This window comes from Equus caballus, chromosome 6, assembly GCF_041296265.1.
Source record: "Equus caballus isolate H_3958 breed thoroughbred chromosome 6, TB-T2T, whole genome shotgun sequence".
In the NCBI taxonomy this organism is placed as follows: domain Eukaryota; kingdom Metazoa; phylum Chordata; class Mammalia; order Perissodactyla; family Equidae; genus Equus; species Equus caballus.
Genome location: NC_091689.1, coordinates 47,263,518 through 47,287,779, shown reverse-complemented (window position 1 = coordinate 47,287,779; position 24,262 = coordinate 47,263,518). Strand labels below are relative to the sequence as shown.

General features: G+C 54.7%; 4 protein-coding genes and 1 long non-coding RNA gene across 8 annotated transcripts; 3 read left to right on the top strand and 2 right to left on the bottom strand.

Annotated features, from left to right (window-relative positions):
* Window positions 1-36: 36 nt before the first annotated feature.
* SPSB2 (splA/ryanodine receptor domain and SOCS box containing 2) lies at window positions 37-2,493 on the top strand. Of its 2 annotated transcripts, none has more exons than XM_023643058.2 (3): window positions 37-265; window positions 421-1,171; window positions 2,118-2,493. In XM_023643058.2, the coding sequence occupies exons 2-3, from the start codon at window positions 505-507 to the stop codon at window positions 2,243-2,245; spliced, it is 795 nt and encodes a 264-aa protein (XP_023498826.1). In that variant the 5' UTR covers window positions 37-265; window positions 421-504; the 3' UTR covers window positions 2,246-2,493. The 2 variants fall into 2 exon arrangements, with proteins under 2 accessions (XP_023498826.1, XP_023498825.1); XM_023643057.2 differs by having other exon boundaries at window positions 63-276.
* Window positions 2,494-2,603: 110 nt separating this feature from the next.
* Window positions 2,604-6,734, bottom strand: TPI1 (triosephosphate isomerase 1). The gene is made up of 7 exons (XM_001497472.7): window positions 5,821-6,734; window positions 4,503-4,626; window positions 4,306-4,390; window positions 4,099-4,231; window positions 3,723-3,808; window positions 3,339-3,426; window positions 2,604-3,201 (listed from the first exon to the last, which is right to left on the bottom strand). The coding sequence occupies exons 1-7, from the start codon at window positions 6,044-6,046 to the stop codon at window positions 3,083-3,085; spliced, it is 861 nt and encodes a 286-aa protein (XP_001497522.2). The 5' UTR covers window positions 6,047-6,734; the 3' UTR covers window positions 2,604-3,082.
* A 77-nt stretch (window positions 6,735-6,811) lies between these two features.
* On the bottom strand, window positions 6,812-21,269 carry USP5 (ubiquitin specific peptidase 5). Of its 2 annotated transcripts, none has more exons than XM_023643051.2 (20): window positions 20,827-21,269; window positions 17,652-17,777; window positions 16,812-16,878; window positions 16,494-16,627; window positions 16,201-16,346; window positions 15,752-15,936; window positions 15,195-15,289; window positions 14,284-14,477; window positions 13,467-13,538; window positions 13,079-13,166; window positions 12,847-12,972; window positions 12,031-12,184; window positions 11,518-11,692; window positions 10,803-10,891; window positions 9,799-9,921; window positions 9,066-9,209; window positions 8,844-8,989; window positions 8,473-8,626; window positions 8,088-8,172; window positions 6,812-7,471 (listed from the first exon to the last, which is right to left on the bottom strand). In XM_023643051.2, the coding sequence occupies exons 1-20, from the start codon at window positions 21,034-21,036 to the stop codon at window positions 7,378-7,380; spliced, it is 2,607 nt and encodes an 868-aa protein (XP_023498819.1). In that variant the 5' UTR covers window positions 21,037-21,269; the 3' UTR covers window positions 6,812-7,377. The 2 variants fall into 2 exon arrangements, with proteins under 2 accessions (XP_023498819.1, XP_023498818.1); XM_023643050.2 differs by having other exon boundaries at window positions 9,730-9,921; window positions 20,827-21,036.
* On the top strand, window positions 12,441-14,737 carry LOC138924763 (uncharacterized). Its single transcript, XR_011439964.1, has 2 exons — window positions 12,441-12,570; window positions 14,549-14,737. It is a non-coding gene; the product is annotated as an uncharacterized lncRNA (long non-coding RNA).
* CDCA3 (cell division cycle associated 3) lies at window positions 21,046-24,143 on the top strand. 2 transcript variants are annotated; one of them, XM_001497340.6, is made up of 6 exons: window positions 21,046-21,733; window positions 22,087-22,261; window positions 22,512-22,641; window positions 23,146-23,439; window positions 23,564-23,667; window positions 23,796-24,143. In XM_001497340.6, the coding sequence occupies exons 2-6, from the start codon at window positions 22,142-22,144 to the stop codon at window positions 23,946-23,948; spliced, it is 801 nt and encodes a 266-aa protein (XP_001497390.1). In that variant the 5' UTR covers window positions 21,046-21,733; window positions 22,087-22,141; the 3' UTR covers window positions 23,949-24,143. The 2 variants fall into 2 exon arrangements, with proteins under 2 accessions (XP_001497390.1, XP_005610944.1); XM_005610887.4 differs by lacking the exon at window positions 21,046-21,733 and adding an exon at window positions 21,751-21,877.
* The last annotated feature ends 119 nt before the right edge of the window (window positions 24,144-24,262 follow it).

Below are 24,262 nucleotides of genomic sequence, written 5' to 3'. Positions count from 1 at the left end.
AAAGGGTTAACAGCCCCGGAGGGCCCCCCCCCCCGTGGGGGCGGGGCATCGTGCGGGGCGGGGCCTGGGGGAGGTGCTGGAGGCGGAAGCGGCCGGCGGTCAGCGCCGCGGGCCTGGGCTGCTTTCTGCTGGGCTCCTCCCGGTCTGGGGAGCCAAGCGAGGTTCGGCGGCGGTGAAGGGGCCACGGTGCAGGCAAGGTTGACAGCCCTCGGAGAAGCCCAAAGGGGGCGAACTCGCGAGAGTCTCGGGAGACCGGGACAGATGGGTGAGGACAAGGTGATGGGCTTAGGAGCTTTGGGGAAGCGAAGAGGGAGGAGAGGGGCGGTGGGCAAACGTGGGTGAGAAGATGGGGCGCCAGGGTGAGGAACCCCCGCCGGGATCCCGCACTTCACTCCCTCTTCCTCTCCAACTCCTTTCCAGGTCAATCCCGAACGGGAGCTCAACTTTCAGAAGAGAGACGCCCCGGCAAGACTCTTTCGGGGAGTCCTCCGGCTCTTCACCTCCATGGGCCAGACGGCTCTGGTAGGGGGCGGCAGCAGCAGCACCCCCACCTCACAGGCCCTGTACCCTGACCTCTCTTGTCCGGAGGGCTTGGAGGAGCTGCTATCTGCTCCCCCTCCTGACCTGGGGGCCCAACGGCGCCACGGCTGGAACCCCAAGGACTGCTCAGAGAACATCGAGGTCAAGGAAGGGGGGTTGTGCTTTGAGCGGCGGCCCGTGGCCCAGAGCACTGATGGGGCCCGGGGTAAGAGGGGCTACTCGAGGGGCCTGCATGCCTGGGAGATCAGCTGGCCGCGGGAGCAGAGGGGCACCCACGCCGTGGTGGGCGTGGCCACGGCCCTCGCCCCGCTGCAGGCCGACCACTATGCGGCGCTGCTGGGCAGCAACAGCGAGTCCTGGGGCTGGGACATTGGGCGAGGGAAGCTGTACCATCAGAGCAAGGGGCCTGGGGCCCCCCAGTATCCAGCCGGACCTCAGGGTGAGCAGCTGGAGGTGCCAGAGAGGCTGCTCGTGGTTCTGGACATGGAGGAGGGGACTCTGGGCTACGCTATTGGGGGCACCTACCTAGGACCAGCCTTCCGCGGACTGAAGGGCAGGACACTCTATCCGGCAGTAAGCGCCGTCTGGGGCCAGTGCCAGGTCCGCATCAGCTACCTGGGCGAAAGGAGAGGTGAGGCTTGGGACAGGTGTGGGGAGAGAGCTCGGTCACTGGTGGCTGTGGTTTGGGATGGCAACTCAGCGCCTTACAAAAGCAGAGGGAATGGGCCTTCATCTGACCTGCCTCCTACCCCTACTCGGTGCCAGGAATGGCGAGGGGTCTTCACAGCTGTAACCTAATTTAATCCTCCCAACAGCAATACAACTTGCTAGTAAGTGGTGAGCCGTCGGAATGGAGGGAGGCACTCCAGGGATTCAGGGCTTAGGACTTTATAGGAGATAGCCCCTGGAGCAAGAGGTGCAAAGGGTAAGTGGGTACTGAGCTAGGTGTCCAAGTCCAGTAGAAGGAGGACTAGGAGTGCCAGCGCCCAGGGTGTGTACCAGATTCCCTGGGCTCTGACCTGTCTGTGACACATAGCTACTTCCTCAGTCAAACCCCAGGACGGATCCATTGAGGTCCTGGGTACCTGGAAGGAGAGCAGTGGAGGCAGGCCTTGGGGTGGGGCTGCAGGGAACGGTCTCCTTGGGAACGGATGGGGCCAGGGCTTGGAGCTGATTGAACTGAACATTCTCTGCAAGTGCAGTCTTCAGCAGAGCGGGGATGCCTCTCCTCCCATCACCCATGTGAGCCATGAGAAAGCAGAGGGCCATCCTTCCTCTCACCTCACCAGCCCCGGCTCCAAGGCCTCTCTGGAATCAAAGCCTGGGCCAGCTCCACCACTGTCAGAGCCACCTTGGGCTTTAGCTAGAGTACCCCCAGCTCTGACTGGGGATGTGTGAAATCTCAGATGCCTCCCATCTCAAGAGCAGACGCAGGCGCCTTAGGTCTCTCTCTCAACCAAGATGGGAGCAGACTCGGAGCAGGAAAGCAGAAGGGAACCTGGGCAGGACCCTGTAGTTTGAGGATGCCTGGCTGGTGGCTGCATCCCTGCTTAACTTCCTCTCCTTCTTTCTCTCAGCGGAGCCACACTCCCTTCTGCATCTGAGCCGCCTGTGTGTGCGCCACGCTCTGGGGGATACCCGGCTTGGCCAGGTATCTGCTCTGCCCTTGCCCCCTGCCATGAAACGCTACCTGCTCTACCAGTGACCCGTGATACCAGACTGTGCTGGGGCCTTGACACCCACCTCCCCTGGAGGGGCTGGGAGGAGGCACTGCTGGCCTAGACCAGCTACTTCAAGCCAGTGAGGCTGGGGAAGTGAGGCTGGGCCTCTTCCCCAACCCACGCTCTGGGGAGCTCAGCAGCCCCAGAGCCACTCAGAGGGGTGGATCTGCTGTTCACAGCTGTGGCAGCCTGGTACGAAAGACATTTTTTCAAGTAAAAATACTAAGAGATACGCTGTTGTAGAAACCTATTCGTGGTATTTTTTTGCACAAGGGTCTTGTGGCTGCCTGAAAGAAGAAAGAGATGATATGGGCAGGTACTGTGAAGGACAAATGACAAGGCTGAGTGCCAGGTGTTTATTTCCCCCACATGTAGGACTGCTCACATACACAACACACACAAGCATTGGCACCACAGGAGAGAGCAGCACCCCTGGCCTTGGAGGGGAGGACCAGGCTGTCTCTCAGCCCTTGGCCTCATGGTGCGGGATGGGAGAGGAGGATAGCTTCTCTCTCCTGCCCTCACTGGGGACTAAGGGGACCCACAAGCAAACTCCACCCCTTCTACCTCTCAGCCAAAGAGAAGCCACCTTGGTGACATATTTAGTTCCAACCATTACAGTAAGTGGAGAAGGGATTAGCCTGGTCCCAACCATTACAGGTTAAGGTGTAAACGGTAAAGGAAGAGGTACAGTTTGGATTAGGCCAGGAGAGGGGGCAGGTGACACCACCAGAAGCATGTGTGTGGGGGGGTGCAATTATTGGGCTTCTGAGCTATCTAGTCCCTGGCTTCGCAGGAAGGGCAGGGGAAATGGATGGAGCTTATTGTTTGGCATTGATGATGTCCACGAATTCGGGCTTGAGAGAAGCACCACCCACAAGGAAGCCATCCACATCAGGCTGGCTTGCCAGCTCTTTGCAGGTTGCCCCAGTCACAGACCCTGGGAAAGGAGAAGAGAGAGGGAACGGTCAGAGATAAGATGGGATGGGTACGCTCCATCCCTACCTCCATGTCTAAGGAGCGCTCAGTCTAGTTCTCAGCCCCAACCCACCTCAGACTGGAGCCAAACCCACTCACCTCCATAAATGATGCGGGTGCTCTGAGCCACTGCATCAGAGACGTTGGACTTAAGCCATCCCCGGAGCTTTTCGTGTACTTCCTGGGCCTAGAACAAGAAGCCAGACTAAGTAAGACTTTCTGCTTTTTGCTCAAAGGGTAAAAAACCCTGGGCACCAGTGGAGAAAGGCAGTGTGGTTTTGGGGCAAGAACCCTGGGATCCAAGTCAGAACACCAGGGCTCTAATCCCACTCAGGCCCTGGAATGGATGTCCTTGGATAAGTCACTCTCCTTCTCTGGCTTGGGGGCTCCTGTCTTTAAAATGAGGGGGTGGCCCTGATGGTCTCTGGCTGTCCAGTTCTACTGCAGCAGGAGAGGATGAGGTAGGGCTCCTGGGCTGGTTACCTGTTGGGGTGTTGCAGTCTTGCCAGTACCAATGGCCCACACAGGCTCATAGGCCAGCACAACCTTGTTCCAGTCCTTGACGTTATCTGTGGGACAGAGATCACAGATGGAAGGGGGAACAGGAAGGAACTCTCTAGCTCCTTCCCCAGAGAATGAAGAACGGTGGTGGCCTAGTGCCCCCTGGTGGCTGCTGAAGGAATCCCAAGTGGCATCTAAACCATAAGACACAGGAGCAGAAGTGATAGGGAAAACGCAAGGGTTCTCTCCTCCTTTCCTTTCCAGCAAGGGGATTAAGTCAGGCTGGAGGGCATTGGACCCCACCCTCTGTGCCTCCGTGGCCCTGGCTAGGCTCAAAGGTCCCTTTCTTCAGAAATACCTGCGATGACCTTGGTTTGCTCGAAAACGACCTTCTCAGTGATGCCAGCTTCCCTTTCATCTAGCTTCTCCCCGATGCAGGCGATTACTCCAAGTCCCTCCGCCAGGGCATGGGCCACTTTCTGCCCAATCAGCTGTTAAGGAACAAACTTGGTGAGACACCACTCTTGGAATAAGGCATCTCTTATCCCCTCTCCTGGTTACTAACCTCATCTGACTCCCCAAAGACGTGCCTTCTCTCTGAGTGCCCTAGGACTACCCATGTAGCTCCACAGTCTTTGATCATACCAGGGCTAAAGGAAGAAAGAAACCATGGTTCAGCAGGGAGCCCACCCTATGGCTTTCCCCTCAACAAGGAAAGTGAGGGCAGGGTCCCCATACACCCTTCTCCCGCCTGCATCTCACCTGATCTCCCCAGTAAATGCCCCGTTAGCCACTTTGTAGCAGTTCTGCGCAGCCACAGCAATCTTGTGATCTAGCTTCTGGCGGGCGAAGTCAATGTAGGCAGTGGGGGCTGCACAGACCACCTCTGAGGATGAGATCATAAGGAAGCCTTCATTCTCCACACTCCATCCTGTCCTCTGGAGCCCCCAGCCTTCACCCACTTCCTTAGTTCTGCTTTCCTCTCCTTTTCACCCCAGCAAGTTGATCTGTATTCACTTCTGAGCCCAGGCTGGGCCTGTACCCAACTCCCTGGGCCTTCCAGGTGCCCCTGAGAGGCCACGGCCCTCGCCCTGCCCTCTGCTCTTTTAACAACTGTAGCTCTGATTTCCCGAGCTATTCTGGGCCTGGGCATCTCCTAGACTCAGCATTCTCTCGGGGCCAACCCCGCCTCCCTTCTAAAATAGCCCATCCCCACCTACCCCAGGCAAGGCAAAGATTTTTACCAAAAGCAGAAGGGGTTAGCTCCTGGGGTTTGTACTGGGGTCTTTGGGGAATAAACCAGAAGGGGATGCCTCTTTTGATCAGGTCCGTGGTTCTGTGATTTAGGTGGGTGGGACGGGAAGGACTGAGGCCAGCACTCTTTGCCCATGCGTGGCAAGGAGTGGACTGACTCATAAAGGCCTTGCGCTCTCCCATTTCCAGGTTGGAGAAAGCTGTAGGATCGCTCCTTATTCCCAAATGGCTCAGCCTGTTTGGCACCTGCTCAGCCTCTTCCGCGGAAGGCAGGAGTCCTCCAGGCTGCCGAGGGAAAGGATCTGAGCGGGCAGCTCCGGCGGCCGGAGGAGCTCTGCGGGGGCACTGGGCCGGCGGCGAGGCGCAGGGAGGAGACTCGGGCTACGTGCGGCGGCGCACGGAGCCGGCGGCGGGGGCAGGTAGCGGGAGGCCCGCGCGCTCGCTCAGCCTCCTCCCCCACACTCCCGAGCTGTCGCCTTTGCCGGTTGCCCACAGGGGCTAGGCTCCGCTTCTACCCCCGCCTCCTGGCTGGTGCAGCCCCAGTCCGCGGGCGGAGGTATCTTCCTCCGGATGACCCAAGAAGTCCTTTCCCGCCCACAGTCCGAGGGCACCATTAAATGTGGCCCCGCCTTTCCCTCTCGACACGTCTCCGGTCCTGCGGCTGCGGGACCAGGCGCTGCGGGGTCAAGGCCGGGACCCCCAACAGCCCTTGTTCCCATCCGTGCATCCAGGTCCACGCGAACACCCGGCTAAGAGAGCTCGGGAGAGGGCGCTGCCACGCCCGACCTCCCCCACCCTAGCCCGACCCTCCCGGGCGAGGGCTCACCGGTGTCGGCCGGCACCTTGGCCGCGTTCAGAGTGCTGATGAGTTCCCCCAGACTCTTCTTCCGTCCATTCATCTTCCAGTTCCCCCCGACGAAGAACTTCCTGGAGGGCGCCATGGCACTGGGACCGGCGAACTGCAGGGCAGGCTCAGCGCGCAGCCGCGGCCACGGCCCGCTTATGTAGAGCGCGGTGAGGCAGAACTCCGCCTCCTGGCCGGCCTCGGCCATCGTGAGCCCGGCCCCTGCCCGCAGGCCCTGCCCCCGGGCCCGCCGGCGCGCTAGCCAACAGTGTTGCAAGGTTCTGACGTTACGCCCTTTCTTGTAGCAACGTTCTAGGGGCGTCAGGGGGCTCCGTCTCTTCAGCCTCAGTTGCCTGACTTTGGGCAGAAGGCGAGAACTGTGATCCCCTGTGCTCAGGGGAACCCCTCCTCACGACTACAGCCCTCCAGAGGGCCAGAGGTGGTTCCAGTGGAGCTGCAGGCAGGCCCAGCCACTGCTTGGCCTTGGACCACACTGCTTCCGGGACTAAGGGGCTATGAGGGGCATCTCTCCAACTCTAGGAAAAGGAACCCCCCTCGCCCATCAGAGTATAGCTACATCCCCGACTGCTCAGCAGGGACCTTTGACCTACTCAGGAAAAATCCAGCCCTACAGTTACTGGGCAGTTAACAGGGTTCAGAGGGGGAGGGACCGCCCACATTGGCATAGAAACTGTGTAGCTAAGAAAGGCAGTTCAGAGTCTACAGCCACCCCCTCCCTCTGCCCCCCCTCCCTGCACCACCACGAGGAGTAGCCCACTCTTTGCCCCAGCTGGCCAAGACCTGACAAGAGACTGCAGGGCCTGGAGCCCAGGCCGAGGGCTCCCTAGCCACTAGGGACATTTGGGTAATGCCCACTTGGGCCTCTCCTCTTCTGTGACTGCGGAGGAAAGCGGCCCTCCTGTTAGCGCCAGGGAAGATAAGTCTCTCCCAAGGTATCAAAGAGGACACAATGTAGCCATTGTACTTTTATTCACATCGTGTATTTTGGCATTTTCCAGAGAAGGACAGGGAAGAGACAGGGTGAGGGAAAGAATGAGGCAGGAGGGCGAGGGGGGTCCCCTTTTCCCTCACATCCCTCCTTGCCCAACCACACAGGGAGCAAACACAAAGTGGGAGGGGAGGCACAGACACCCCCTCTGCGGAAGAGGCTGCACAAAGCTACACCCAGGCACACACACAAACAAGCCCCGCTCCACGCCAGGGGCCGGCGGGATTACACCGAGAAGCAGAGCACTGTGGGGTCAAGGGGCAGGGAAAGCAACAAAGTCTCCTCACACACAGGCGCCGGCCCTCTGTCCCCTTCCTGCTCTATCCCCAGAGTCTCTGGAGTGTCCCCCCACCCCCACTCTGCTTAGCCATTCTCCTATGGCCTCTAGCTTCTTCCCTGCTGCTGGGGACAAAAAGAAAAAGGGTACAGAGGAGGGGGTGCTGAAGTCCATCCCTCAGCCCCTATCCCTCATGCCAGGTGCTCTGCCCACCCCCCCTCCCTGCAGTGGTAAGGGGTCAGAGGGCAGGCTCTTAGCTGGCCACTCGCTGATAGAAGTAGATGTAGCCCAGGTCCTTGGGCGGCTTCTCAGAGGCACACACTTTCTGGTCATTGTAGATCACCCATCTGGGGAAGGGAGGGAGGAGTGGAACAGGATGAAGAAACTGGGCATGCCACACGCTGCATCAGCTCAGTCTCTGACATCGCCCCTGGAGTGATTCTGGGGTAAAGACTCCCAACATTCTCTGCCTAGGCCCCCAAACCTACAGCCCAGCTGCTACCTGTCTGAAGGGAGTGACTCAATCTCACAGGGGTCATTTCCCCTCCTCAGTGTCTTCAGATCCTGCAGTCTCTCTACAGCCACCCCCCACCCACTCCTGTTAGGCAGGGGTCAGCAAACTTTTTCTGTAAAGAGCCAGACAGTAAATATTTCAGGTTTTCCAGGCCATCCAGTCTCTGACACAACTACTCAACTTCCCTACAGCCACAGGCAATACATGAACGAGTAACTGGCTACGTTCATTAAAACTTTATTTATAAAACCAGCTGGTCAGATTCAGCCCTTGGGCTGTAGTTTGCCGATCCCTGCTCTCAGGGCTTCTCTCAGTTCCTGGTGTATCTGGGCCCCCATCAGGCCGTCCTTCACCTTCTCCACAAATATTCTAAGGACTTCCAGGATGCCCCTACTCATTCCCACCACCACTCCCCCATTCCAAACGCACACTGCCAGCCCCTCCCTCACCTGCCTTCCTTCTTGATGTGGCAGACATAGTGACCACACATGGTAGAGGTGCCCATGTGACTAATGAAGGCAAAGAGCTGATACTCTAGGGAAGGAGAGAGAGACAGGGAGAGGGCAGGGAAGACAATGAGAGAGGAATCCTTGAGTGACAGTCCAAAGACATATCTAACAGCTCAAATTCAGGACATGAGTGTCAGGGAGTGTGGGGCATGTATTGGGTCAAAAGTCTATCTCAGCCTCCTAGAATCCCACCTTCAGAAGTCACATTAGTGGAAAAGCTTCTGACCCCTCCGCCCCGAGGGAAGCAGAGCTGCCTTGGAATGAAGATCTGGTGTAGCAGATTGGCTAGATGCCACCAGGCCTGTCGTTTCCCAGGGACACTCACTTCCAGGACCATCCCGGACTTTAGGTCCCACTGGCACAGACTCAGAGATGGAGTCAGCAGCTGAGCGGCCCTCCGAGATGTCCATAGCAGCTTCTGCATCGAGGTCATCAATGTGACTGAAGATCCAGTCCACAGCCCGTTCTAAACTATTGTTCTTGGAGAGGAGGGCAGCATTACTGTTTGTAACAAGTTCAGAGGCAAGAAAACTACCAGTGAAAGCCTCAGGGCCTTCATCACAGCCACAGAAGCGTGGAGCCCCAGCCTTGGCCATACCATACCAGTTGTCCCTGGTCTTGCTTGCAAAGGATGCAACCTCACTCCCGCCCCCTTCTTCCCCAGGCCCCCAGTACTCAGCTGGTGGCAGCCCATACCGTGGCCCGCAGAGCTTTGAGGGCCTGGTCCCGAGAGAAGCCCATGGAGACAATAGTGGTGACACAGTCCTCTGGAGGGGGGTCAGCTGCTGCACTTGTGGAGCCAGGCCCACTGGAGCCAGGCAGGATGAGGGGGTTTGCAAAATCTGCAGATGTGAAGGGGTTGAAGTGTTTGAGGGAGGATGGTGGTCCTGCCCCACCCTGCTACCCACCCCTGCCTACCTGGATCATCCATGTGCGACATGACCCAGTTCATGGCAGCCTCAGCCCCACTGTTGCCTGTGTAGTAGACAGCTTTGCGGCAGGCATCCATAGGGAAGCCCATCTCCACCAGCTGGATGATGACGGATTCGTCCAACATGGGTGCTGTGGTGGGAGAAGTGCAGGCACTGTGACCTGTCTCCTTGGGCCACTGTCTGTTCCTCCTCCCTCCCACAGTCCAGCCCTCCAGCCCTCTCCCAACCACTCATTCCATGCATCTTTCTTCCATGCCCTGGTACCTTATTCCAGAACTAAAATGACAACACAACATAATGTGGGTCCAGCAGTATCCGAAAGGTGCAGGACTGAGGCTAAAGATCCCCCATAGATCCCCTTCCTTGCCCATTCTCACAGAATGGGCCCTGTTTCTGGAGTATGGTACCTCACCCCCCCCCCCCCCGCAGTGAGGTAACAAGGGTAGAGAGGCAATTAGCCAGAGCAACCGCCATCCACACAGAGAATGTGGCTGCGAGTGCTCTAGTTGCTCCTCACATCCATCAAAAGAGGACAGAGGAAATTTGAAAGGGAGGACAGGAGAAATACAAAGGACAGGGTCACAGGGAGGCAGGCAGAGAAAACCCCCATCAGGCAGGGAGAGAGACAGGCAGGAAGAAGAGTCACTAACATGTCGGAGAGGAGAAGTGAGGGGAGCAGAAGGAGTCTTCGTCTTCGTTGCCATAGAAACCAAGGCTACCTTTGGGCTCATCCGGAGTGACCAGGGGTGGGGCAATGTCAGGCAGCTCCTCCTCTCCAGGCTGCAGCCCTGTACCCCTCAACTGGGAGATGTCCAGCTCCTCTGGCATCTCAATGGACACATCTGTCAGTGGAATGGCAGGATAAAGGTCACCTCAGCAGCCCTCGGAGGCCATCCCTGAAAAAGCACTTTGGGAATCTCAAGCCCCTTCTCCTTTGCTTGGCACTGCTCTGCAGTAAGGAGCTGCTCAGAGCAGTGCCAATCTTAGGGCGCCCAATGTAATAAAAATAATCATGGGCCTGGGAGTCAGGAGACCTGGATTCTAGTTCCCGATCTACCACACATGAGCTCTGGGCAGGGAAGTGGGGCTCCAACTTGTGCAGCAGAATGTTGTTATACTTCTGTGGTCTCAACTGATCCAGGAAATGAAGTTAAACCAGCAGTTCTCCAAGTCATCAGGGGCCTTCTAAGACGCGTGAGAACAAACTGTTTCAAGATTATCAAAAGGAAAATATCTTACCAATTGTAAAAATAAAACTATGAAAGTCACTTTTGGTTGTAAATCATAACTATAAAATCAAAAAAGTCTTTTAACTTTTTTTGGAGGAAGATTAGCCCTGGGCTAACATATGCCGCCAATCCTCCTCTTTTTGCTGAGGGAGATTGGCCCCGAGCTCACATCTGTGCCCATCTTCCTCTACTTTATATGTGGGACGCCTGCCACAGCATGCCTTGCCAAGGGGTGCCATGTCCGCACCCAGGATCCGAACCAGCGAACCCCAGGCCACTCAAGCAGAACGTTTGCACTTAACCGCTGCACCACCGGGCCAGCCCCTTAATATTTTTGATTAGTGCTTTTTAAACAAAACACATTTTGAAACATCTAAGGTAATATTTTCTCCTTTCAGAGGAAAGTGTGAGAGACACTAATTTACGTGTGTTAAGGCCCCTTCTTTTTCTAGCATTTTCTGCTCAACCTCCCTCGCTCATCCCAGCCACCATACCCAGTTTCTTGGGCACCCAGTCTAAGCCGAAGGTGAATTTCTTGATCTGGATGACCAGGTAGTCAGGGAATGAGGCAAATCGTGTGGTCCTAGGGAAGAGAGAATGTCGGGTACCCAGAGAACCCCAAAGTTCTCCTCTCCTGAAGCCCCCACCCTGGGGTTCCACTTCTCATGGGCAGAAGACCACAAGATTCTCTATATCCTCATCTTGCCTTGGGCAGGCATCAGAGTCCCTGCACACAAGGAGCAGCAGAAGTCAGGGGAAGGGCTGTCTTGTTGGCAGGAGCTGCAAAGGGGCAGATGGCCAAATTCCCTTGAGACCAAAGCACTCTTTCAGATCGCAGCCCGTGCCAATGACAGAGTTAGACAAAAAGTAAGGCCAATTTGCCGGAAATCCAAGTTCTGTCCACAACTGATACTGAGTGCCTGTGCTCTGCCAGGATTAAGGGAGCGAGTAGAGAGATGCTGCACTAAAAAGAAACCCTGACCCATGAGAGAAGAGGGAGCGGGAGGGGCGGGACATGGTTACGTACTATCGCTGAGTCTACTCTTGCCAGGGCCTCTTGGTTCCCTCAGGGCCAGATTTCCAGCCCCAACTGAGGCAACCCCGAGATTCCAACCCCACAGGGATGAGAGAATGAGAAAGAGGCAGATGGTACTTTGGGATCACCCTGACATAGGTTTGCAACCTTAGGCCCAGACCAACAGGACTTACTTGACAGCTACAGACTTGGCCTGCAGGGCCGTGCTCCAGAAGTCATCCACCTGCTCGGGGGCCCCATAGGCCTCCAGGCAGGAGCTGAAGGGCACCTGGGCCCGAACCAGTTCTGGCAGTGGCAGCTTCTCCTCTTCAGCTTGCCGCTTCTTCTCCTCATACTCCAGAAGCTCCTCTGGTGACAGAATTGGTGGGTGGGTCCATCAGAGGGTGCTGCCTGTTTCCCTCCTTAGCCTCCCCCTTCTGGCTCTGTGTCCTTGAGTACTTCAGCTCCTCACCCCCCAGCCCCAAGCCCACCAGACACACATCCCTCTATGATCTTGCCTCTCTTTCTCAACACAGCTCTGCTGACAAGCTGGTGGCAAGGTTAATCCCACCTCCCCCAGTGGCCAGCTTCAGACCTCTGGCTGAGGGAGCAGGGCATAATGTGGGCTCTGCTCCTTTAAGGTGGCCACGCATTGGTCATAGACCTCAGACTCCAACTGCACCCAGACCTCGCTGAGAGCAACCCACCTTTGTTAAGGGCTGCATCCATGGGCACAGGCAGCTGCATGATGTAGTCCACTCGCTGGGTGTACTTCACCTTCTCTGTGGCCAGGCACTTGATCTTTTCCTCCACCAAGAAGCGGAACACTTCATTAGGATTTTCAGAGCTCCGGCAATTCCTCTATGGGAAAGAGGCAGCGTGGGGAGGTCTAGGCAGCAGGGAAGAGAATGGGGGCCTCAAAGGGTCAATGGGGGGTCGGGGAGAGAGAGGAGTGGAAGGGAGACTACCACTAAGAGGCACGGGGATGCAAGAGCAGACTAAAAGCCTTCCCTAATTAACCACCCTCCCTCCCCCGTTCTGGCCCCATCACAGCGCTGTGGGACTGGAATGGAATGTGCTTGTATTTTTCTTTCTTTTTCTTTTTCTTTTTTTTTAAAGATTGGCACCTGAGCTAACAACTGTTGCACCCAGGATCTGAACCGGCGAAACCCTGGGCCGCCAAAGTAGAGCCCGCGAACTTAACCACTTGGCCATGGGGCCAGCCCCTGTATTTTACTTTATAAGCAGTAAGTATCCTCATATCACCTTCTTTGGGTGTGCCCTCCGTTAGGCTGCCAGCCCATCAAGTGTAAGGATCCCTGCTTGGCTTTACTATTCTCCTCAGGTGCAGCAGCTACTCTCAGGGAAGGCTCAGTGCATCCAGATGACCAGGTTACAGGGGTGGCACCACCCGGTTTGGGGCTGACAGAGGAAAGAATGGGCAGGAGGGAGAAGGGAGGGAATTGCAGGCAGATGGAAGAAGAGTGGAGAGTGCCCTCCCTTGCCATCTCCTCAGCCCTTACCTCCACCATGTTGATGAGGTGAAGGAAGAACTCTTGGGCATCCTGTTGCCGGTTGGTGGAGAACTCAGGGTGACCCTTGCCAATGAGGGCCTTGAACATCCGAGGGGCAATGCCATCTTGAACTTCCTAGGCAGAGCCAGGGCAGTGACTCAGCTGGGGCTCAAGAGGCCATCCAGTGGCCTCAGTTTCCCCATAATTCCAGAGCCTGAAAGGGATAGAGTCCCAGACTCACCTTTTGTTCTGGTACCTGCTCCCCATCACCCGACTCCGCTGCTGGCTTGGAATACTCTCCCGAGAGAAGGCCATGGCCCAGCTTGGCCCTGCATTAACATCCAAGAGAACCATCTAGCTTCAGTCAAATAACAACCATCTGACGACTGTCTATACCTTTTTCTCCCCAACTTAACTCCTGCTCATAGCACTCTTTAGACAACTCTCTAAAATGTGAAAAATCTTAAGATTCCACAGGAACCCAACTCAAGGCAGACAGCACGCCCAAAAGGCAATCATCTGAAAGCTTCTAACTGCTTCTAACCAGGGGCTAACTGCCGCCCGCTCCAGGCGGTCACGGAGCAGAAAGAGGCTCTAACAGCCTTCATACAAAGGACCCGGCTACATACACCTGGGTGCTGAAGTCCTGGGTAGGGTCCGTTGGGGCATTCTGGAAGATCTTCTCCAGCTTATCCACATACCTAGGAGCCAAGGGAAGGATAATTGGAGGGGCTCTGGCCCAGGCTCAGAGGAAATGACAAGAAAGCAATTATCTCCAAGCCCAGTGAACAGACTCCCTCCAGAGTGGGGCGTTTGTGGTTGAACCCTGGAGTCCATTTCTTTCCAGGAACCTGCCCTTCCTCCCCTTCTCAACTACGTCAGCATGCAGTGTACTCAGAGGCATTCTTTCCCAGCCTCCTCCCCAAGACAGAGTCAGAGAAGGGAGAAGGATAAAGACAGTTCATATTCTATTGAACAGAACTTATAAATACATTCTAAGTCTTTGCATACGCATCAGGTCCTTCCCAATTAGAGAATAAACTCATTTATACTAAGAATTTGCCCTTTGTCTCTCTTAGCGTCCCAAGCTCTCTCCTCTCCCCGTGTGCTACATGTCCGTGTTAGGTGCTCATCCGATGTCACTGGCCTAAAATAAAGACCACCTGCTCACTCTTGAGTCAGTCAGGAGGCCACGGAGAGCCCTGGGATTTGGTGTCCTGCTGTGTCAGTGGGGTTTGTGTGTGGCTGGGTGACAGTGGTGCAGTTCTGTAACTTGCTCCCCTCACAGCACACCAGCCACAGTGTAATAGGAACTGAGGCTGAGCTAGAACACAGAGGTACTGCGGGCAGCTGAAGGAGGGGTCTACCTGCAGGCTGGAGACCAGGAGCTGGGGTGTTGGGGGTAGAGAACCAAGGGGTGAGTAGTGGGGAAAGGGCACCACTCACTTCCTCTGGAAGTCAGGGATGCTGAAGAGCACCTGGACCACCGAGTTGAGGTAGCAGCTGTTACCCAGGTTCCGGATGCCTGTATAGCCAGGCCCAAACAGGGGCTTCAGTGGCACGCTCGACTCCTGGATCAGCTCCCATTCACCAATCCGCTGGTTCATATCTATCTCCAACTCTGTCATCGTCTTGTCCGTCTGCATGGGAAGGGGCACTTCAGAAGGAGTGAGAAATTCAGCCCTGTGTTTTTTACATTAATCTCTCACAGGGTGTAGGATGATACACAACTGGAACCTAGAATTTGATGAATTATGGACGCTAACATGGGAGGCACATCGGATATCATCCAGTCCAGGCTCCGGAAGGCCACAAGCAACTGTCCCAGAGGCCTATTAGTCATCAGGACTCTGCTTGAAGGAGGGAATGAAATAAATGTGCTTCTGTCTACCTGAAGTGATTTTCCACTCTGAAGTCACTCCTTCTTACCCCTCTGATCTCTATCCAAGCATCACTTCCTCAGGGAAAACTTCCTTGACACCCTAGACAAGGCCCGGTCTCCCTGCTGTAAACTATCACAGTGCCCTCCACATCTCTTTCATAGCGGCCATCAGTTTGTAGTTATTCACTTACTGGCGTGCGTTTATGATTAACGTCTGCCTTTCCATCTAGAATTTAAGTCTATGAAAGCAAGGACCACACTTGTCTTATTCACACAGTGACTAGCACATAGTAGGTACTCAGCAGTATTCAATGAATGAATAAATGATTCTAGAAGTTTCCCAAAGGAAGCCCACACATCTTGCAGACTGAGACAACTGTAGCAGCTCTCTCCAATACACTACCTCAGCCACAGGCAGGGAAGAAGAGCCTGACGGGGCAGAAATGAGAAGAATCTGAAACTGAAGGGGTCTCACCTTCTGCATCTTCAGCATGTCAATGCCAAAGTGGGACAGATGCTCGGCCAGGTTGGGGTCCAGGACCATGTCATCCTCATCATATGAGTACACATCTATGGCAGAAGCAGTGTCAGAAGGGGTGGCTCAGGACTGGCCTGGCCACCAATGTGCCCTCCCGCCCCGAGGGGCCTTGGTAGGAGAGAAGGACAAGCCTGTGAGGGCGTCCCTCTTGGCTCCCTTGAATATCAGTGAGGTCACAAGCCCTTCTAGGACTGGCTGTCAGGGAAGATGGGCTGAAGCAGGTGAGGATTGGAATTAATTGTGACACTACCCTGTAGGATAAGGTAGGATAAGGAACTAGGGTCAGATGAGTTTGGAAGGTCACTCACTAAACAGATAATGATGGTAACCTCTAGAAAGGTAACTGGGATTTGGGCATTAATTCAAGATTTAGTCCCATCTACCATATTTTCATTGTCAAGAAAACATATTCATGTATTATTTCTGTCATATAAAATGAATAGCAGTTAAAACACATTTCAGCATGGAGGTGGGTGGAGGAGGGGAGGGAATACCAGCTCCATCAGGTGTGATGGTGCCCAGCTTGACAGCTAACGGGTAGCCTGTCTCCCTGTAGTGCTCCACGGCGTGGTTGTTGCCCCCACTGCCATCAAAGTAGCGTCGGCCACAGAGGATGGAGCCATCTGTCAGGTTGAGCCACAGGTTCTCTCTCATGTCACACTTGGAGCACTTCCAACCACTAACCCAGGGAGAAGGAAATTAGCTGAAATATGGGTCAGAGGGATATGGGAGTGGTAGAGAGAGGGGGCTCTGGAGGTCCCCCTGCCAGTCCAAGATCTCTCTTTTCTCCTCTCCTCTGGATGTCCCCTGGCTTAGTTCTTCCCCACCAAGTCTCCCTCCTTGTCCCGCCCCCAACCCTCTCTCCCATCAGATCCCCCAGCAGGGTGGCCTCTTTGCCCCTGCTCTGGGGGTTGCACCCCGAGGTGGAGGGGCCAGGCCTCACCAGGGAGGGATTCGAGCAGGGTTGTCCAGCTGCTTGAGGCTGAAGGCATGCTTAGACACCTGCCGCACTTCCCCATCCCAGGCCTGCACCTCCTGCTTGCGGGAGGCTGAGTCGGCCGACAATAGGGCCTCCACTGCACTGGTCACCTGGGGGAAGCAGAGGGTCAGAGGTGGTACCCAACCCCCAATCCCACATGCCCTTGGTCTTCAGCTTTGTCAGTGCTTGCACAAGATCATCACTGCTCTGGTCCCACCTGTCCTAGAATCTCTGGTGGGGCGGGAAGGTATTCATACCCGATCTCTGACAATGTCAGGCAGTCCCCCCAACCCATCCCGGGCAATCTCCAGGTAATCTGGCAAAATGACAATCTTCACATCCTCATCATACTCAAACTTCTCCTCGCTGAGGTCAAACCCGCCTTCAACACCTGGTGAGACAGGAAAGGAGAGGGAGAGTAGGACAACCATTACAAGTAAATGTCCCCCCTCTGATACAGCATTCACTTTGTCCCCGCCAGAGCTCTAGGGCCACTGATTAGACCCATTCTTTTGGGGCTTTCCTAGTACCCCTGAGACAGGAAAGACCAGCTCAGGGAGAACAGCATGGCTCACCAATAGCCAGCCGGGTGGGCTTCTTACGGGGGGGGTCTCCAGTGCCTGTGGCGGTGTCTTCCTCTTTCTGCAATGAGGCATGAAGGACAAGATCAGCAATAGGCACCAGGAAAGGAACAAATGAGAAGGATGGGCAGGATGGAGTGAGCTAATCTCAGAAGAGAATGGAGCTAAAAAATGCGTGCTAAGTTTTAATGACACCAACAGAAATAGGTGAGGAGGAAACTGAGGCCTATAGAAAGTCAGAACAGAGATTCAAAATGGGGGGCCAGGGGGTTGGCCCCGTGGCCGAGAGGTTAGGTTTGCATACTCCGCTGCGGAGGCCCAGGGTTTCGCCAGTTCGGATTCTGGGCGGGGACATGGCACCGCTCATCAAGCCATGTTGAGGTGGCCTCCCACATGCCACAACTAGAAGGACTCACAACTGAAATATACAACTATGTACTGGGAGGACTTGGGGAGAAAAAACAAAACAAAAAGACACTGGCAACGGTTGTTAGCGGAGGTGCCAATCTTCTTTTTTTAAAGATTTTATTTTTCCTTTTTCTCCCAAAGCCCCCCGGTACACAGTTGTGTATTTTTAGTTGTGGGTCCTTCTAGTTGTGGCATGTAGGAGGCCACCTCAGCATGGCCTGATGAGCGGTGCCATGTCCGCACCCAGGATCTGAACTGGCAAAACCCTGGGCTGCCCGAGCAGAGCGTGCAAACTTAACCTCTCAGCCACGGGGCCGGCCCCCAGGAGGTGCCAATCTTTAAAAAAAAAAAGAAAAAAAATGGGAGCCCAGGCCCAGTGGGATGTGCCTGAATGTCCCCAGGCCTTGCCCCAGCCCCTGTCCCTACCGGGCGCCGGGTCCGACGGAGGTGCAGGTAGACTCGCTGGCCCGTCTTGTTGAAGTGTCTTTCTACATACTGTTTCCCGAAGCCCAGGAATGTGTTCATGCAGATGTAGAGGCCACCCTCAGACTCCTGCAGGATGAGAGGCAGGGGAGGAAACAGGGAGGATGAAGCCTGGCCAGGCGGGAAACTAAGACCTGGGGTCAGAAACTGCTGGTTCCCAGAAGAAAGTTTCCGTTCTCTAACACTATGTGGCTCTCGGCAAGTCATTTATTCTTTTAGGACCTGGTACATGGTTAAGGTTCTCCCCATTTCCTCCTACGACTTTGATAAAAAACAACAAGGATACCAGGGGATGAGCAACACCTATCAGTCACCATTCATCTTCTTTCTTGCTCCTTCTTGGGGCTCTGGAGCCCTCGAATCAACTGCAGAGAGCTCCCTTTACCTGATTCCTGGAGCCAAGAGATTCAGAAAGTAAATGAGGACTAAATACTGTGGATTTCCAGGGCCAGATATTACATTCAGAGGGGAAAAGGGTCCTTTCCTGGGAGAGGAAAGAGCTGTACATCTGACACTGAACCTAAACCAGGGACACCAAGACAAGCCCTACCTGATCTCCAGAACTCAGAGAACCTTCCAGACTGGAGTAGCCGAGATTCTAGCACCTGAACAGTACATCTAACCCCTAAGCTTGCCAGCAAGCCCAGGCCTGTCCTTTACCACACTGTACTAGGTAGTCGAACCCTGGTCCACACTGAGTCCTCACCCTCCTCTCCTGCTGAAGCACAGCTCCAAGGGAACAATGTCTTGCGTGGGGCTCACAGCTAAACCTGGACCCAGTCTGGCAGGGACACGAAATCCAGCATTCTCCAGCCACAACCCTGTCGCCTCCCCTCTGACCAATAACTAAACCCCACTTAAGTCCCATCAACCTCGAACCTCAAAGCCATCCCCTTTCTAGAACAACCTAGCAATCAATACCTGCGGAGACAGCTACAACACATACAACCCAGGAATAAAACAAGGAAACACAAGTGTCTAGCCTAAATCACATCTGAGGATGGGCTTCCCCAAAACTGAGCAAGGCTACTAGTGCCTTTGTGACTAGACTGATGAAGTTGGAGAAGGAAATTGGAGACAACAACAAAGTCTTCACTCAGATCCAAAAACAACAGGTATCTCCTTCCTGGAATAAAAGCCCCAGCCTTGAAAAATTCTCTGCTGTGATACCAAAAATAAGGCAGTTTTTGGTCCAAGAGGTTGCTCTGTATCACTCCCTAGAACAGTGTGGATTACAATGCTCATGAACAAAAAGAGCATTTCTCATCAGGGAAGTCAAATAAGCTCTCTTTCTACCATGAACCCTATTTGAAGATAACCAAATATGCGTGAAGTTGGGGGCTGGCCCAGTGGCACAGCAGTTAAGTCCACACATTCGACTTCTCAGCGGTTCACTGGTTCAGATCCCGGGTGTAGACATGGCACCACTTGGCAAAAGCCATGCTGTGGTAGGCATCCCACATGTAAAGTAGAGAAAAATGGGCACGGATGTTAGCTCAGGGCCAGTCTTCCTCAGGAAAAAGAGGAGGATTGGCAGTAGTTAGCTCAGGGCTAATCTTCCTTAAAAAAAAAAAAAAGCCTGAAGTTGGTTAACAAAGCAATTAGGCCACAGTGAACATCTCTTGACTTGAGGTGAGAGAAGGAAAGTGTAATAAGATTACAAAAACCTCTTTTGATTATTCAAAGCAATTACTAAGGAGGGAGAGACAGGAATGTAAAGGGGGAGCCAGAGACTTCTACCATCTGTTGGTTATTAAGAAAAACCTTTCCCTCCTGAGAAAGATGGTGCCTCACCAAGCCATGCACCTGACAAACTGGGAGTCGAGGGGCGCTCTGCCGGGATCAAACTCCTCTGTCGGAATTAAAAGAGGCTGGGTTCACCAAGGACTGGGAACCCTGGGGCTCTGCTCTGAGCAGTCCTCTTGCAGCTCTGCCAAAGCCAGACTTCAGAGAAGTAGCACATTGTCTGAAGCCCAAATCAAAGCCTAGGAAACCAAGCAAACCACAAATCACAGTGATGATCCTGAACTGGGCCTTAGATCATGCTGCTATACTCAGCACTGGCGATGCATTAATGAAGCCTTTCCACTCTGACTTGCAGTTTTCCCAGCCATGAGCTGGTCTGGCTGAACACCCTGGGCACAGCCCAGCAGTGGCTTGAGGGGAGGGGTGGTGAGGGGGGCGGATCCCAGCCAGGCTGCTGCCCTCTCAGTTCAGGCTCTGGCCTGGCCAAAGGCTTGTCTCTGCTAGAGGGTGACACAAGAAGGCAGAACTGCAGGAAGGGAGGTAACAGGGTGGAGTCTGCAAAACGTGAAGCAGGGTGTGGGTGGAGGCTTTGTCTAACTAGTCAAGAGTGGGACCAGGATGGGAAAAGGGCCTTGGTAACTGCTCCCCCCTCTCCCCCCGCCAAGAAACCATTTCCTTGGGAATACTTTAAAAAGGGTTTGCTCTGCTCTCTGTGATGGGCAGGAAAAAGAGGGGGCTGCAGTCATAGTTCACCTCAAAAGAGAAGCGACTAGAGCTTTCCTCTCCTCTTTCCTCCCCTCCCTACCACCAATGACCCACCTCCCCGCCCCCTGTCCATATTAACCATGGGTGGAGGCTCTCTAACTCGGCCTTTCTCAGAACCGGCCTTCTTCATGGCCACTTCCAGACTACTAGACGCCTAGGAATTGCGGTCCCCACCCTCCAAACCCAACCCCGGGCCACAGCAGTAGGGGGTCGCCCCATCCCTCCTACACAAGACTACAAAACCCGGAGAGCCATGCGCGACAGGCAAGGCCAACTCCCAGGCTTTCGCGGGGTCCACTTGGGGATTGTAGTCCGACGATTGGGTTGCGCCTCTAGCTTAGAACGACAATGAGGGGAGGGAGCGCCTACAATCCCCACAGTCCTCCACGAGACGGGAAGGGAGCGAGGCGGGAGCGGTGGTTTCCGGGAGCGGTAGTCACACGACAGCTCCAGCTAATTAAAAGCAACAGCAAAGAGCAGCGTGGGGGACTACAGGTCCCATGGTGCATCGCAGGAAGGCGGTAGCCCGAGCCTTGCAGGCCCCGGCAGAATGACCAGGGCGATGGAAGGAAGTCGTGCTCGCTGCGGGCGTGGGGAGTGGGCTTACCGGCGTGTCGAAAGAGAAGGCGCACTCGTCTTTGTGGACCCGGTCTCCAGCCTTAGGGACCCGGATCGTCGGTAACACTGACAGCAGCGCCTCCTCACTCAGTTCCGCCATGACACCGGCAGCAGCTTCTCCACACACAGCGGCTCCCACCGTTCCCAGTCCCCCACCCCCTACTCCTGCTGTCCAATGAGTACTGCTCGTTAGGCGCATGCGCTAAAGGGGAGACGCGCGAGCACGGCAGTTGGACCGAGCCTGCCTACTAGCGCTCCGCCCAGTGCCCTACTCTCGACTGGCACCAATGGAAAGCGCTTCTAGTGCAGTCGATGGCCCGAAGAACCAATCCCGCTCTTCCAGGCAGAGGCACGTAGAAGCGGCGAGAGGGGCCCCGGAATTTTGGCTGCTCGGACTCTGGGATCCTACACTCCCTTCGCGTGCCTCCTGTTGAAGAGCAGAAATTGACGTTTGTTTAAACCAATCAACCCCAGAAACTTTCCTGGGCACTTGTCCAATCGGAAAATAGAAGGGCAGTTGTCTTCTTGGTATTTGAAAAGGGGCTGTCCAATGAGGCGGAGTTTGAGAGGGTAGTGTCGATGATTGATTACTCCTTTAACCAATAAGGACTACGATCTCTCTCGCCTCAGAAAAATCTTAACTCCGTCTCCAGCAGGATCTGTAATAATTCATGGGTCTACTTTTTTAACAAAATCATTTGGTTTAGACACTGAAGGTCTCAGAAGCGAAGATTGGCACTCCTCAAAATCCCACGACGGACAACTCAAAGCCTCTTACAGAACAAAAGTCCTCTCATGGAGGGGGCGTCACCCCCGGGCAAGCCAAGCCGCTGCCCATTGGCCCCATGGTCCCCGTGACAGACGTCCTCTCAGCCCAATGACTTTCTCCACTGGAGGTGGGTCTCACATAGCGGGCCTATGGGAGCCTGCGTCGGCTCAACCAATAGGGTCAAGGCAGGGGCGTGGCGGGAGGTTTGAAACTCAGCTTCCGCGGGTTAAGGCTTGAGTGGCTGTGCGCGTAAAAGTGGATCTGGGGCCTGGTAAGTGATTTGAATAAATTAGTAAATGAGAGGACCCAGCAGGCCCAGAATGAGCCGCCTTCTTAGCTGCACCAGTCATCATCCCCGCAGAGGCCTCAGGCCCAGCGGCCAGGAGGTTCCTCAGCTGGGAACTGGGAAGATCGGGGGGTCTGGAATTAGAAGTCGGACATGGTCGCGGTAAGGGCTGAGACCTGAGTCACTTCTCACAGGCATCCCCTCCTCGCCCTGGGCCGGGCCCTGCCCACCCTATTCCTCCTGGTTGAGATGGGCTCAGCCAAGAGCGTCCCAGTTACTCCAGCGCGGCCTCCACTGCACAACAAGCATCTGGCCCGAGTGGCGGACCCCCGTTCACCTACTGCCGGCATCCTTCGCACTCCCATCCAGGTACTCTGGGCCGGGGTGGGAGAGGCAGAGAAACTGTGTGAATTCTTGGGCATTTCTGATTCTGAGAGAGCCCTTGCCCCCCACCTCCCTCTACTTTGAGGGCTTATTTTCCACATTGTCAGTCCGGGTGGAGTAGGCTGAATGTCTGAGGGCCTTGGCAATCCCTAACTAGAATATCGGCCTGAGGCTAGAGACCTGGGAGGGAAGAAGAGTCAGGGCCCAGACTTGTTCTAGCCTTTGGTTTTGATAGGTGGAGAGCTCTCCACAGCCAAACCTACCAGCAGGGGAGCAGCTGGAGGGTCCTAATGAGGCCCAGGACTCAGATCCCCGTTCTCCTACCCTTGGTATTGCACGGACACCTATGAAGACCAGCAGCGGAGGTAAGTGTTGAGCCCAGGGAATTCTGATAAGGCTGTCACCTAGCATCCTTGGGTGGGGTCAGTGAAGCCATACTCTCAGGTCTCCTTCTTCTTTTTTTTTTAAAAAAAAGATTTTATTTTTCTTTTTTCTCCCAAAGCCCACCAGTACATAGTTGTGTGTTTTTACTTGTGGCATGTGGGAGGCCGCTTTAGCGTGGCTTGATGAGCAGTGCCATGTCCGCGCCCAGGGTTCGAACCAGCGAAACCCCGGGCCACCGAAGCAGAGCACACGAATGCAACCACTCGGCCACAGGGCCGGTCCCTCAGGGCTCCTTCTTAAAGGGGCCTCCATCCTCCTGCTTTGAACTCATCTCACTCTTTTCTCAACATTTTGCTCCCTCTCGCCTTGATTTCTCTCTTTCCAATCCCTCACTCACCAGGTCAAGAATCCTAAGGCTCCTGTATCCTTTCCTCCTTCCCGAATGATTTGTATCAGAGGGTCACTATCCCACTTCTCCCCTCTAGAGCCCCCAAGCCCACTGGTGAAACAGCTGAGTGAAGTATTTGAGACCGAAGCCCCCAGATTGAATCTTCTCCCAGATCCTGGTCTGCCTCCAGAGGCACCTTCATCTTCTGAATTAGACTTGCCTCTGGGCACCCAGTTTTCCCTTGAGGACCAGATGCCACCTTGGAGCCAAACTGAGCTCCCCTCCAAGCAGGCATTTTCCAAGGAGGAAACAGGACAGCCCTCAGAAACCTCTGTGGCCAGCCAGGGCTCAGACAAGCCCTTGAGAGACCCTGAGACTCCCCGATCTTCAGGTACAGAATCTAAGGGCAACATATAGGGAAGAGAAGTTGGGATAATGGCCATGGATGAATGTAGGAAGAATAAACTGTAAGCCCCTAATTTTGGCTCCTTGCTTTAACTCCTTACCCACCCTAGGTTCCAAGTGCAACAGACAGAAACCAAAGGGGAAAGTACTAGGAAGATCTCCCCTCACCATCCTGCAGGATGACAACTCCCCTGGGACTCTGACACCACGACAGGTAAAGGGAGACAGGGTGAAGGTTATTACTAGGAAATCCAGCATAGAGCATGGGAGGCCTTTTTACCCAATCTTCCCTCTCCTGAACAACCTCTCTCCCTCCCCCAACTCGAACACTGCCTTTTGCAGGGTAAGTGGCCTTCTCTGAGTGAAAATGTTAGGGAACTAAAGGAAGGGGCCATTCTGGGAACTGGACGACTTCTGAAAACTGGAGGACGAGCATGGGAGCAAGGCCAGGACCACGACAAGGAAAATCAGCACTTTCCCTTGGTAGAGAACTAGGCCATGTGTGGGTCCAGCACTGGGTTCCCTAGGGGCCTAGTGACATTCCCTACACTCACCCCTTCTCTCCCTGGGAGACTGGACAGGCTTGTTTTCTTTAACTCCACCTAAACTACCAACTCTGGGACTGAGAGCTTCCTTGGGCTTTGTTAGTGTCTTATGTGTTTCTTGCATATTAAAGAAAGTGGTTTTAAATGATGTTGTTAAGTGTTATACCTAACCCTTGCACCGAGTCTTCTGCAGGTAGAAAGGCAGCCTGGGGAGCTTCTGTTCCCCGGCCTGAGTGTTCCCTCACTGATTCCTCCGAGCGTCTT